Below are 12665 nucleotides of genomic sequence, written 5' to 3' on the forward strand. Positions count from 1 at the left end.
TTGTTATTACGCGCACCTTATTGTGCATGTGTGTGACTGGCAGAGGCAGAAGTGGAAAAACTGCGAAGCGTCGTTGCTTGTTTCTAGATACAAATCTGAATGAAATGTCGTTGCTGCTTATCAGATAAGTTTTGAACGCGCTGGAGAGCGGTTCGTTTTTAGTTGTAGCCCTAGAGACGAAGACGGGGATTTGTCATTAGTGTGAGAATTGTTAGTGAATTGAATTAACGAATTCCTTCGTATTAGTAATAGTAGAGTAGAGCAGAGCGGAGTGGAGTGGAATGAAGTGGAAAGGAAGACAGATACCTGACCATGATAGCTCTCTGAGTTAATACCGCGAGCCGGTTAATACCAAGTGATTGCCCCGCTGTGGCGAGTGTAACCGCAAATCGCGTCCGTATCCGGGCTTAACCTTGCCGGTAACTTTCGGATTGATTGCGTGCCAGTCCAGAGACGATTCGATTCGAGTCTGGAAGTCACTACCTTCTGAAGTTGTTGTTGTTGTTATTTTTTGTTGTAGCTGGTCGCGACATTAAATTATTATAATTAGCATCGATAGGGAGACAAAACAAACGGAATATTATCGAAGCTAGTGGAAATTTTGCGTAACGCAAAGCCATCAAAATAAAGGAAAAATTTTCAAGAGACCCAAAAGGTAGAGAGAGAGACAGGGACTGAGTGTAGTCAGGGCATTATGTCCGAGTTCATGTACGAGGATGAGGACTTGTCGCCTGCCAATGTCACTGCTCTGCTGGGACCACAACGCGACTCCCTGAACATAGTCATACCAGTCACTGTGATCTATGGACTAATATTTTTCACTGGCGTTGTGGGCAACATTAGCACTTGCATTGTGATCAAAAAGAATCGCTCAATGCACACGGCCACTAATTATTATCTCTTCTCGTTGGCCATATCGGATTTCATGCTACTTCTATCGGGAGTTCCTCAAGAAGTGTGGTTCATTTGGTCCCAATATCCGTATATTTTTGGAGAATACTTTTGCATTGGACGCGGTCTGCTGGCCGAGACATCGGCAAATGCCACAGTATTAACGATTACCGCATTCACTGCGGAACGCTATGTAGCCATTTGCCATCCGTTCTTGGGTCAGGCCATGAGCAAATTAAGCCGAGCCATAAGAATCGTTGTATTGATCTGGGTGCTGGCCATACTCACAGCCATTCCACAGGCAGCTCAATTTGGCATCATCAGCTATGCGGGAGTCGACAAATGTGTGGTGGTTCGTGTCATAATCCAACATTCGTTTCAACTGTCAACGTTTATCTTCTTTTTTGCACCCATGTCCATAATTCTGGTATTATATATGCTAATTGGCCTGCATTTGTATCGAGCCAGTTCAATTGGCAACGATGCCGAGGGATCAGTAAGGTCTTTCGATCGCCGTAGTCATCAGCCCTTGAAGAATATGCATAGTGATACAATTTTATATCGCTATGCGGGAACTGGAACAGGACACCAACTGAGCTCAGTGCGTGGTCGACTCAATCACTATGGGACACGCCGGGTTCTAAGGATGCTGGGTAAGCGGTCTAATCATTATCTAAAATTGTGACAGCTGGTAAGCGCGGTAAATCTTCTGGCCATATGCCAGCAATCATCATAAAGTACATATATTTAATCAGCTAGCCAAAAATTATTGTGTATGACATTTATGATGGCCAAAAGCGAAAGCGAAATGAAATGAAACTATTTATCTCTTGCTCTTCCCCCCAAACAGTTGCCGTTGTTGTGTGTTTCTTTTTGTGCTGGGCTCCATTTCATGCCCAAAGGTTGATTGCCATTTATGCCCCCGAACGAGGAGCCGAAAGTCAAGAGGAACATAAGTTCCTTTATACGGTGATGACTTATATTTCAGGAGTTCTCTATTATCTATCCACATGCATTAATCCTTTGCTTTACAATCTGATGAGCAATAAGTTTCGAGAGGCCTTCAAGGTAAATCTTAAGCCTGTTCAATTGGGACTATAACTAATTATGATTTTCCATGTCTACTTTGCAGTCTGTTCTGTTGGGCAAGAAACCAATGAAGGGATCGTTGAATTCACGCCGACAGTTCGAATCGCGACGATTACAACGTACCACAACTCCAAACTCGTCCACCCAAACGCAACGCGTCTCAACAAGTGACTCAGCCGATCAGGCGAAACCTCCACTAATGCAGGTTTGTCGATTCTAACGTTTCGATAATAGATTTTTATCTTAAAATGCATTAAATGCTATCTTCTCCTCCTCCCCCCCCCCACACACAGACAACTTCTCTGAACAATGATCGCTTGCCACAAGGAAAGGCACAACTTGTTTCACAGTCTGCAATCATCAATGCACAAAGTGACTAAAACGAATACTAATATTAATAGAAATACTAATTATAGTTGTTGGGATTTTCCTTGCTTCACAATGGGACCCAATGGTCAATACATCTATATAGATACATATATATATTTATCACTTGCCGCAATTTGTATTCAATTCGAGAGCTCCACATGCTTCCTAATGCTAATTTATTTTAATGTCGTTTAGTCGATTATACTGTGTATTCGATGTTGTTGTTGTCGTTGTTGTTATTTCTACCAAAGGCATTTAGTACAAGTTTTAGTTAACACTTTTTATTTGTGTTAATATACATTTTTGCTGTGCAAGTTTTGTTTGCAATAAAGAGTTAATTATAATTAGAAATTTTTCATATTTTATCTATACACAAACACTTTCTAAGTTATAGTATGAAAATTATCTTAAGAGTGAACTAAAACTAGTCTACAAGTCTAGTTAGTTAAGAAGCGATTGATTGATTTACTTTTCCTCTAGTCTCAAATAAAGAATACAAAACTTTCCTATTCCATATACTTGTCATAGCCAATGAAACATATGTGAGCTATATTGTTAAAATAAATAAAACTAAATGTTATAAATTTGTTAATTAAATTGTGGTTGGAGTTTTAGGCTAAAACTTGGGATCTAAAGTATACTTTGAATGCGAGCTTTATAACCAACTGAAACTCAAAAAAATACAAACTCCGACTTTAGAATAAAGATGTATCTGGTCTTTTCTCATAGAAACATCTACAGTTTATATTTAAAGTATCTGTTGAATTACCTAGTTAAAATTGATCAGATTTCGCTTGAACTTAATTGGTTTGTTTGTGTCACGTATGAGAAACATTTTATGTGCGTCTTACCGAAACAACTTTAAAGTCAAGGCCCAATTTAATACTGCACAATATCAAGGGCATACATCTGTACATATCTATAGATACTTCAAACGATTATTTGAAGCGAGAAATTAATATTTGCTAAACAAGTTTTGCCCTTTGATGTTCACTTATATTTATATGAAACCAACGCTCACTTACTCAATGAAAATTTGTGAGGATTCATTCAACAAAAACAAAAAACCAAAACAAAAAAAAATGTTTGTCTATTATCGATTTTAGAGGGTTTGTCATCTAGACGATTGAATTATAATGACTAGCTACTACTACATGGACGTAGACAGGGGACAAAAGGATATTCTCACTGATCATCTTCGGTCGGCCATAATCTGAGTTATACCATCAATTAATTTATTTTTAATTTAGCACAAGAACGAAGTATTTTGCATCTCAAGTGATTGGTATTTGGATATATAATCGATAGTTATAGAATATTCTTTCGAATAATGTGTTTATGTTCTATATATGTATACTTAGATAAGTTTTTGTAGAGTTTAATCAATCAGCTTTTAACTATTTCACTTAAGCCTAAGAAAGTAATGCTGTCTTAAGCAGCATTTATTATTATTCGCAAAGGTAATTCTATTGGATAGTTGTAGAAAGTAAGCATTTGTATTCCAAGGGCTTTAAGGGACTCATAACAAACGAAAACTGATAGTAGAGGACATACATATGTACCTCTAGGAAAAGGAAAATCTGTCCTACGCCCATGCAGGCAAAACAATGTGAGAAATGCTCAAGGTCATATCTATGTAAATGCAGTAGAGCCAACATGGCGTATTAGTAATCATCAACGAAATTTGTTATGAAAATGCAATCAGGCAAATGGAAAATAGCTGCAAAATGGTTTTAAGCTATTGTGCAAATGCAGTTGTAAATAAATATACATATATATGTACATATGTATGTATATGTACAGAACAGTATTAAAGAGAGTTTACTTGCTTGTGCAACTAACTAACTGACTAACTAGGACCAAGTCTCACATTTTATGGCACATCTGCGACTCACAAATGCGTCAATTTGATATGTGAAAGTCCAAAGCGCAGCGGGCAATAAAGAAACAAAAAGAACAGCAGAAAAAAACATAACTAAACGGGCAAAAAGCAAAAGTGAAAAAGTCCATGAACGTCACGTAAAGCCAATAGACTAATATTGCAAAATATAAAAACACAAAAAATGAAAGGGAAAGAAAAATCAGGTAGAGGAGTAAGGGGAAATGACCTACACACCCGCAAAATGACGTAGAAATTATGAAGTTTTTGATTTATGAGCGAATTGTGGGAAATGGAGAAAAACAGAAACGGGCAAAAACAACAAGTAGAGAATAGAGAAAAGGGAAAGGAGAGAGAAAGAGCGTAAAACCAAAACAAAATTCCTGACAGCATTAAATGCTAGAAGTTTAGTCACACGTACAAACGCACACATACACACTCACACTCACTCTCACACGCCCCCACAAACGCACACGGATGAAGAAAAGCCTCACAGACTGAATGGCAGCCGCAACAACAAACCACAACAGCTTATTTAGTTAGAAAAACTGCCAACAGGTGGCTATGACTTGAGCGTGGGCTATTTGCGGACTGACCATAATAGGAAACGTTACGTATACGCACCGTCACACACATACACACACACGCCCAGTAGTTCACACTTTTAATGCACGACTAACTTTTGACGATAGATAAACGCAATATTTCTAGGGTGAACCAAAGCCAAAAATGAAAAATAGAATTTTAAACTTAGCAGGCTTTGCTAAGAAAGAGATTTTAACTTAGTAGGCTTTTCTCTCAAAAAAAGCGATTTTCACTTAGTAGGCTTTGAAAATTATGTATTGATTTGATTGGTTCATGTTGTCACGACTGTTATGTACCCTATAAACATATTTATCGATATATATTACAAAAAGAAATAACTAAAATTAATTTAAAGTTATGTTAAAAGCGCTATTTATATTAACTATTAGTGGGTGAGTATACCCATGGTATACTTTTCATGTTTTATCGTTGGGAATATTGATTTAAATATTTAACTGCTTATGATGGCCAAACAACCCTTTTGTTACAGGGTATTTGCAAAAAAATTTAAAAACATAGTAGCCGGGAAGTCATTCGATTCCGACCGAGAAAGTCAATATACCAACCTACGATTCCTACAGAAATCAGTCTTTGCCTACAATCCAAACCGTACGGAACAAGTTATAATAATAAACATTAAAAAGTGAAAGTGAATAAAAAAAGTTTCAAAGTGAGTTAAAAAAAAAAAAAGTAATTTCCTTTTGATTTATAGTACAAGGTTATTTTATCCCTTTGCATTTGAAGGACAAAAGGACTGTTTGTCAAACCATGGCTAGCGCTATTAAACGGGTCATACCGATGTTGGATCGCATCCTGGTTCAACGTGCAGAGGTGAAGACTACAACAGCTGGTGGAATTTTGCTGCCCGAGGAGTCGGTGCCCAAGGAGATGCAAGGCATTGTCGTTGCTGTCGGTCCCGGGGCTCGCAATCCAGGTGGAGCTGGACACTTGAGTGTTGGCGTCAAGGAAGGAGACCGCGTCCTTTTGCCCAAATATGGCGGAACCAAGGTCGACATGGATGACCAACGTGAATACGTACTCTTTCGCGAAAGCGATATTCTAGCTAAGCTGGAATAATCAACTCAAATCTAACATCTAAACATACACAAACAATACATGCACCTGAATCGGGGGTGCAGATTACTTTACACCAGATTTCAAACACGGGGCACTAAATACTCCGACCCAACACTGCGAGAGGACACGACATTCTATTTGCGATACATGCGTTCGAAATTAATGATTTACATAGTATTATTTGGTAGCTAATACACAACACGAATTGTAATACACCTATTTACACATTTTACACACACATGATAGCAGGCCAAACATTTGCAATTTTGTAAGGACATTAAACAATTGTTTGAGATGCGCTTAACATTTTACGACCAAAAATCTAAAGCATTTTTTCTTTCTTAATATTTACCTGCAATTGAAAGTTAATCCTTCAGGGAAAGAAAATTGTGTTGCGTGGGCTTTTCACTATTTTCATTTTCTTTGGCCTTTGCCCACTTGCCACACCCACACGCACAGCTCTCGCCTTCTGCCTGTTGCTTGGTTGGACCTTCTCGCTCTACGTTCATTGGTGGCATTCGCTTCGTGGCTAAAACATCGTAACATTCTTCGTGTTTGGCATTCGTATTGGTTGTCCGTTATCTTTTGGTAAGTTCCATTCATTCTGCGGGCCTTTTCCGGCTATAAAAGCCGTTGGTCTCCCACATTTTGTTGGCAATATCGAGAAGAGTGTTAACAGCAGAACTTGGCAATAAAGTTTCGAGATCATACAGCAGGAAAAAGAAACACAAAGTGCATATTGACAAACATTTATAAAAAAAAAAATCTGCACCTATAAAAAATTTTATTTGACATTTTAATCAAAGTTCAAATTAAAATAAAGAACAAAGAATTTTGTTAGTGACAAAATGTGGTACATTAAGTTCAGTTGGACTATTTTGGTGCTTGTGGGCCTAATTGCAGCAGCGGCAGGTAAAATTATACAATACAAAAAGCAAAATAAAATAAACTTTAAATATATAATTCTACTTACTCATTGAAATGGGTTCAAAAATATAGCATACTTTTCGGCTAATCATAGCGTAGACTTAACTTCCTGTATGCTTCGTCATCAACAACAATATTTAATCATTCAATGAGCTTCTGAGAATTTCCCGCTTCAATATATCCATCAATAGGGTCATAAATACCAACTATCCAAATCTAACTGATTAACATATATTGAGTGAAAAAACCGGCTAATCCGCATTATCAGTTTCACCAGTTTTATGCACATTTTCCTGTTGCCTATTCATCTTTGTTGTTACTTAATTTCGTTAGGCTGTTAGGGACCACTGATAGTCATTGCATTCATACTGGGACCAGGCTGGCTGGCTGGCTGGCTGACTCGCTGGCAAAGGTCTAAATGAAATGCCTCAGCGTTTTTAATTGCTGTCGTAAATTAATCCAAATTGCGTACAAAATAACAAAACACAGGGCCAATACATAGTTCGCTGGCAATCGTGACACGGTGAAACAAAAACGTGTGAATTTTGTCAAGCTGTGCGCTCCACGGACCTCTGCAGGCGACCATTGCACTTGTGGGTGGCTGGGTCCGAGATAGGCATACCACAACGATTCATTGCCAGCGAGTGTTCCAGTTACGGCCAGACAACAAATTCAAATTGTGACGGCAATCATTATTAGAGCGGCTAACGCTTTGAAAAATACATACGAACTTGGGTTATCAACACAGAATGTGTCGCAAAGATTGATTGGGTTAGGTTCAGGTTGACATTTAATATTGAATACTAGAACTCGATGAGGCATATTCAAATTAATCAACATCAGAATGAGGAATTGCCTTGCCATGGGTATTACCTGTACACAACAAGCTTCTATTAATTTCCAATGAAATGCTTTCTAAAACTCTCTCTGTGACTTAGTATAAATGGTTTTGCGTAGGATTGCAGAGCTGTGAAATGGGAGTAATTTGCCCCTAAAAAATTCTAAAAAATTTACAGAATTTGTGGAATTCCCTTTGTTAGTTTACCTAATTTGTATGCCTGTTCATGAACAATGATTTCATGGGCAAGCAATTGCATACTTTGATGGGTGAATTTCGCTCAATTTACGTTCTAAATCCGTCTTTTGTTTCTGTATTCTATTTTAGGAATCTCACAATTGCTGTACAAAATATTCCTTTGTTGATATTTGCTCAGAAATCAACAAGTGAAGAGTAAACTAAAAAACTAACCAGAAATGCATTAACTATGCATTTCTGGTTAGTTTTTTAATTTAATATATCAATCTATGTCAAAAGGATATATCAATTACTTCCTTTTACTCAAAAAATTGCCAATAAATCAAAAATTTGATTTAAGATTCCGAATGAACCCATTTGATTTGAGAAATTCTTTAATCAGCTATCCATTTTAGAACTCTTTTGACATATTATTGACTTAAGGGTAAAACTATTTCAGAGTTACAAGTAGCTAAAGTGAGAAATGAAAACTATTGTAACTCCATAGCCATAAATTAAGACTAGTCTTTTTTACAAAAACTTGTTTTTATGTCAAAACTTTCCAGGAATATAAAATTAAAAGAAGTATTTGAGATGTTGCTTATAAAATAATTAACTTTTGGTGAATCCCCCGCAATAAACTAAACCCGACTTTAGAATCTTCAACCTTAATAACTTACTTACACTTCAGGTTTGCGACAATAAAAAAGAGGCTAAAGCAAAGAGGTAAAAAAAAATGCCATTAAAAGTCAATTTAATGTATGTGTGTACTATGTACATACTTTAGTTGAACAAATGGCGCAACACTTTTAAGTTTGTCGAGCATCTTTTGCCCAGCCATAAACATTGAAATTGACCCCAAACGGCAAATGCTGGCCAAGTCGGTGGACGCCAGCCGACCTCGGGCGAAAGGCATTAAAGTGGCTGGTCACGATAATTAGGCGCTTAAGAATGGACTTTACTTAATGACAGCCCTTCGATGCGATCCGTCCAATTGTTGTGACGCTATCTTTGATGGCCTCAAAGTGATGCCGACTGGCCTGTCAACAAGTGTGTGAGTGTTTGGCCTGTGGGTGAGGGCTTGTGGGTTGTGGGTGCACGGCAACAATTAATCCATGGCTTAAGTAATTGACAAATGATTACATGTTTGATATATGGACATCAGCAGCAGCAGCAGCAGCAGCAGCAGCAGCGGCAGGGTAGTAACAGCAAAATAGGGCGTGATAGAGGTTAGCGGTTAGTCTGGCCTGGCATTTATATAAAATATATATAGGTGTATGAATTTATCTGGGCTTATGCAAACAACATAGCCAAAGCTATACCAAGAACCAGACCCAGACCCATGTACACACCCACACCACCTGTGTCAGGGAACTTGTTGCTATTGTCTATTGTTGCCTGGCGCCGTTTTCTCTTCTAGTTGCGCCATCAGGTACACATGTATGTAAGCGTGTTATTTTCGTATTCAAATCTAGTCCCAGCTGCTTTTTGACACTTCTTTTGTTGGCTGTCGGGCAACTGATGCAACAACTGATGAAGATGTGCTGCCCGTCCATTTGTGTGATTAGCTTTTCGGGCAGCACACAATGCATCAAGGATGTTGCACAAGAGCAACCATTAACCACGCACTCAAACCTTATGGCAGATGCCCTCCGAGTGCTTCTCTTTTGCAGTGCATTACTCATCCGCCCTGTTATTATCCTATCACACGTGGATTGTAATGGACGCATTTATCATGGGTCGTGACTCATGACGCAATGCGAATAATAAACCTAAGTAGATGCAGCAACTTTGTTTCGTCTTCCTTGCCGAGTAGCACTTGGAATGCGCAGGCAAGAAACCCAACAGCCTACGCAAAGTAACTTTTTTTCCTTCCACGGCTCAGCATGATGCGTGTTTAGTGGGGGACCATTTGTGCATAACTTTTCCCACAATAGCTTAACACTTTCATTTCTTTTCTTCTACTTGGATCCTGTCGTGCCACACTGATGATGATTTATTTTATATTGTGAAAAATTTTGCATACTTTCAGGCTCCTGCTTGGAATACGGCCATTCGTGTTGGGGAGGTGAGTAACTTGATTTCGTTTATCTCTCACTTTTTTTTTCTGTTGCACAAGCCCATTGTCTATTTGCTAAATTTGGTGTCCTTTTATGTGATTTTTAGCCCATGGCAAACGCTCAGGTGGTAAAGCAGTTCTGGCAGTCAAACAGGTGGGTTAATACATAATTTCATGTTTACATCATTCAAAAGAGGTCAAAAGAAAGGTTTTCGAAGGTTATATGAGTTGTCATTAAATACTTGTATTTTAATTTTGCAGTCACCTATATCCTATGCCATTGACTCTATGGCCGAGCAACTTTACAACAATGCCAACGGCAACAACAACAACAACAACAATGTGCAAGACGATGACGATGACAACAGCAATAACAACACCAACAACAATTTACCCCTATCCGAAACTGGCTTAGGTACTCCAAATGGCGAGACAGCAGTGGATATTCAAGAAAGGGAACGTAATCGGAATCGTAAATGGACACAGCTAATGCGTCTGCATCGTTTCAAGCATCAGCAACAACAACAACAACAACGTGGCCAGGGTGTCGATGGACGGGGACAATATGATGCCTCCAACATGGCTGCTGAAAGTTGGCGTAAATTGCAGCAAGCTTTGTTACTTGCCGAACAGGCAGAACAACAGCAACCGCTCTATGAACTCAGCACAAAGTAAATGCATACACACACACACACACACACACAATGATATGCCAAATTGATAACATAATGCAAAATATGAACAACAACAACTGCAAGTACTATAACAATTAAAAGATATTTATTCCACAAATAGAACGATTTGAACTCGCCCCATTCGTTGCATGCTGAGAGGCATCAATTGAGCAGCTTAAAAACAAAGGCAACAACAAAAAAATGCAAAAAAAAAAAACGGCAAAGATTAAAACTAAATTAAAAATATGTAAAAAAAAAACTTCAATGCACGCCAGTTGTCCGAGTCAAAGTCTGTGTCCCACATATGCACATATATATACATATTATATATACCTGTTAAAAGTATAAGCTAATCAAATTAATTGTAAAATTAAAGTTTTAAATGTTGGTTGATTATTTATTATATACATTTACATTTACACTTACAATTAAACACAATTTTTATCTCTCAACTTTGAACTTTGAATCCTTCAGTATTGCGTCACTGGCTGGATGTCGCAATATTGTCACGATTTTTCGCCCAATTTTTAACTTAGTATGCTCTTAATTAAACCCTATATGCATCTAAATATATAGTACATACAATATACAATACATACATATACGATTTTTAAAGCTTAAATAAAAATAGAATCTTATAAGATCCTTTAGAATTTTAGGCCTTGATTTTTGCTGGAATTTGGAAACAGGCCGCATCGCCCTCCTTATCACCCAGTCCCCAATGTATCTCGAGACTGACAGTGGGATAAACGGGTAAAATTTTGAAACTATTCTTATAAGTATATGTTTGTCCAGCCTTCAAGGGGCATCCCACTTGATTCTCGCCGGATTCATCGTAGATATGTGGGCAAGCGCTGGTGCCATAATATCCCGGGAATGGCAATGGCACATCCAATATAATGCCCTGTATATCGGAATTTAGGTCTTGAAAATCGCGATCTGGCTTCAATTTCATCATAATGCTGGCCTCTGTGTTACGTTTGAGAATGCATTTGCTTTTTGGGCAATTCGAGATGGTTACATCACCTGGCTGCAATGCCTTGGCTTTGGCTATAAAAGGTACACAGTAGGATACAATCTATTAGCTTATTTTTTTTAACTACCCATTGTCAGACACTTACACTTTGGACAGGGACTGACATCAGTGGCATTTGTATATCCCAGCACAGATGTGGCACAGATCAACAATAGCACTGAATTGAGCTTCATTTTGGCAGCTACAAAGTTTGCTATTAAAAGGAAGGAGTGGAGGGAGGAAAGTAGGCAGGTGGTGAGATAAATCAAACAGATTTAACAACAGCTTGCTAATTGCTGGCTAACTACATTGGGCCAGCCTAAAAAGCTTGCCATCGCAACGAACTACCTAAACTCCAAACCGGTCTAGCAAGATGTTTTTGTGTGGATGAAAGATCGACCTTGACTTAAAAATCAGCGAAACTGAGACTAAATAATTATATACACAATAAGAGATGCAAATCTGCAATACAAATTTAACTAGTTATTTTTCATTTCTTTGAGTTACTTCTTTGGTACTTTTTTTAAGTCTCGTTTGCCTACTTTAACAAGCCTTTTCGACTGAGCTAATTGAATTTTTTATACTCGTTTGTTTTTTTAATAATTTGTTGGAAAATATTTTATATGTATTTCCATTTATGTTGCTATAATTTTAAAATTTAAAACTGTTGCTGAAGAGCTCACTTTAACAACCTTTCGAGATTTTATATTACTCTTTTTATTTGTTTATTAACAATGACAAAAGCTGTGATCAACCACATTGTGATTTTTTATTAAGAGCATCAACTTGTCACATAAAAAATTAAACTTAGTTCCACACTAAAAAAGACTTTATCTTGCAGTAAAAACTTTGCCTGACACTAATTGAATTATTTACCAATTTTCAGTCACAATTAATGTAAAATTTCCGTATTATATACTTCAGAGAGCGCGGACTCACGTGTTGCTTCAGGCGCGGCTTATGAACAACAACTAAGCCAACTTCGTATGGCACACGGCATATATATATTTTTATAGTATAAAGATCGCTGTGAACGATCACTCTCGGCCTGACTAACGATTCCAATTGAATGCCAGCGTCGTTCT

The 12665-nt window shown here is 37.8% G+C and overlaps 4 protein-coding genes across 7 annotated transcripts; 3 read left to right on the top strand and 1 right to left on the bottom strand.

Moving 5' to 3' along the window:
* Nucleotides 1-141: 141 nt before the first annotated feature.
* On the top strand, nucleotides 142-5427 carry PK1-R (Pyrokinin 1 receptor). 2 transcript variants are annotated; one of them, XM_068297270.1, is made up of 4 exons: nucleotides 142-1544; nucleotides 1742-1959; nucleotides 2024-2185; nucleotides 5304-5427. In XM_068297270.1, exons 1-4 carry the CDS (start codon nucleotides 695-697, stop codon nucleotides 5322-5324), a joined length of 1251 nt encoding a protein of 416 aa, XP_068153371.1. In that variant the 5' UTR covers nucleotides 142-694; the 3' UTR covers nucleotides 5325-5427. The 2 variants fall into 2 exon arrangements, with proteins under 2 accessions (XP_068153371.1, XP_068153369.1); XM_068297268.1 differs by lacking the exon at nucleotides 5304-5427 and adding an exon at nucleotides 2274-2872.
* LOC137582651 (10 kDa heat shock protein, mitochondrial) lies at nucleotides 5376-6211 on the top strand. The gene is made up of 2 exons (XM_068297271.1): nucleotides 5376-5483; nucleotides 5558-6211. Exon 2 carries the CDS (start codon nucleotides 5582-5584, stop codon nucleotides 5888-5890), a length of 309 nt encoding a protein of 102 aa, XP_068153372.1. The 5' UTR covers nucleotides 5376-5483; nucleotides 5558-5581; the 3' UTR covers nucleotides 5891-6211.
* Nucleotides 6212-6558: 347 nt separating this feature from the next.
* CCHa1 (CCHamide-1) lies at nucleotides 6559-11017 on the top strand. Its single transcript, XM_068296526.1, has 4 exons — nucleotides 6559-6802; nucleotides 9865-9900; nucleotides 9999-10045; nucleotides 10153-11017. Exons 1-4 carry the CDS (start codon nucleotides 6739-6741, stop codon nucleotides 10564-10566), a joined length of 561 nt encoding a protein of 186 aa, XP_068152627.1. The 5' UTR covers nucleotides 6559-6738; the 3' UTR covers nucleotides 10567-11017.
* Npc2b (Niemann-Pick type C-2b) lies at nucleotides 10650-12581 on the bottom strand. 3 transcript variants are annotated; one of them, XR_011033261.1, is made up of 4 exons: nucleotides 12457-12581; nucleotides 11687-11794; nucleotides 10992-11615; nucleotides 10650-10898 (listed from the first exon to the last, which is right to left on the bottom strand). XR_011033261.1 is itself a non-coding variant. In XM_068296527.1 (3 exons), the coding sequence occupies exons 2-3, from the start codon at nucleotides 11772-11774 to the stop codon at nucleotides 11221-11223; spliced, it is 483 nt and encodes a 160-aa protein (XP_068152628.1). In that variant the 5' UTR covers nucleotides 11775-11794; nucleotides 12457-12581; the 3' UTR covers nucleotides 10942-11220. The 3 variants fall into 3 exon arrangements, 2 of the variants coding, with proteins under 2 accessions (XP_068152628.1, XP_068152629.1); XM_068296527.1 differs by lacking the exon at nucleotides 10650-10898 and having other exon boundaries at nucleotides 10942-11615; XM_068296528.1 differs by lacking the exon at nucleotides 10650-10898 and having other exon boundaries at nucleotides 10942-11615; nucleotides 12520-12540.
* Between the last annotated feature and the right edge of the window lie 84 nt (nucleotides 12582-12665).

Source organism: Drosophila tropicalis, unplaced genomic scaffold (assembly GCF_018151085.1).
Source record: "Drosophila tropicalis isolate 14030-0801.00 unplaced genomic scaffold, ASM1815108v1 contig_859, whole genome shotgun sequence".
Classification (NCBI taxonomy): Eukaryota; Metazoa; Arthropoda; class Insecta; order Diptera; family Drosophilidae; genus Drosophila; species Drosophila tropicalis.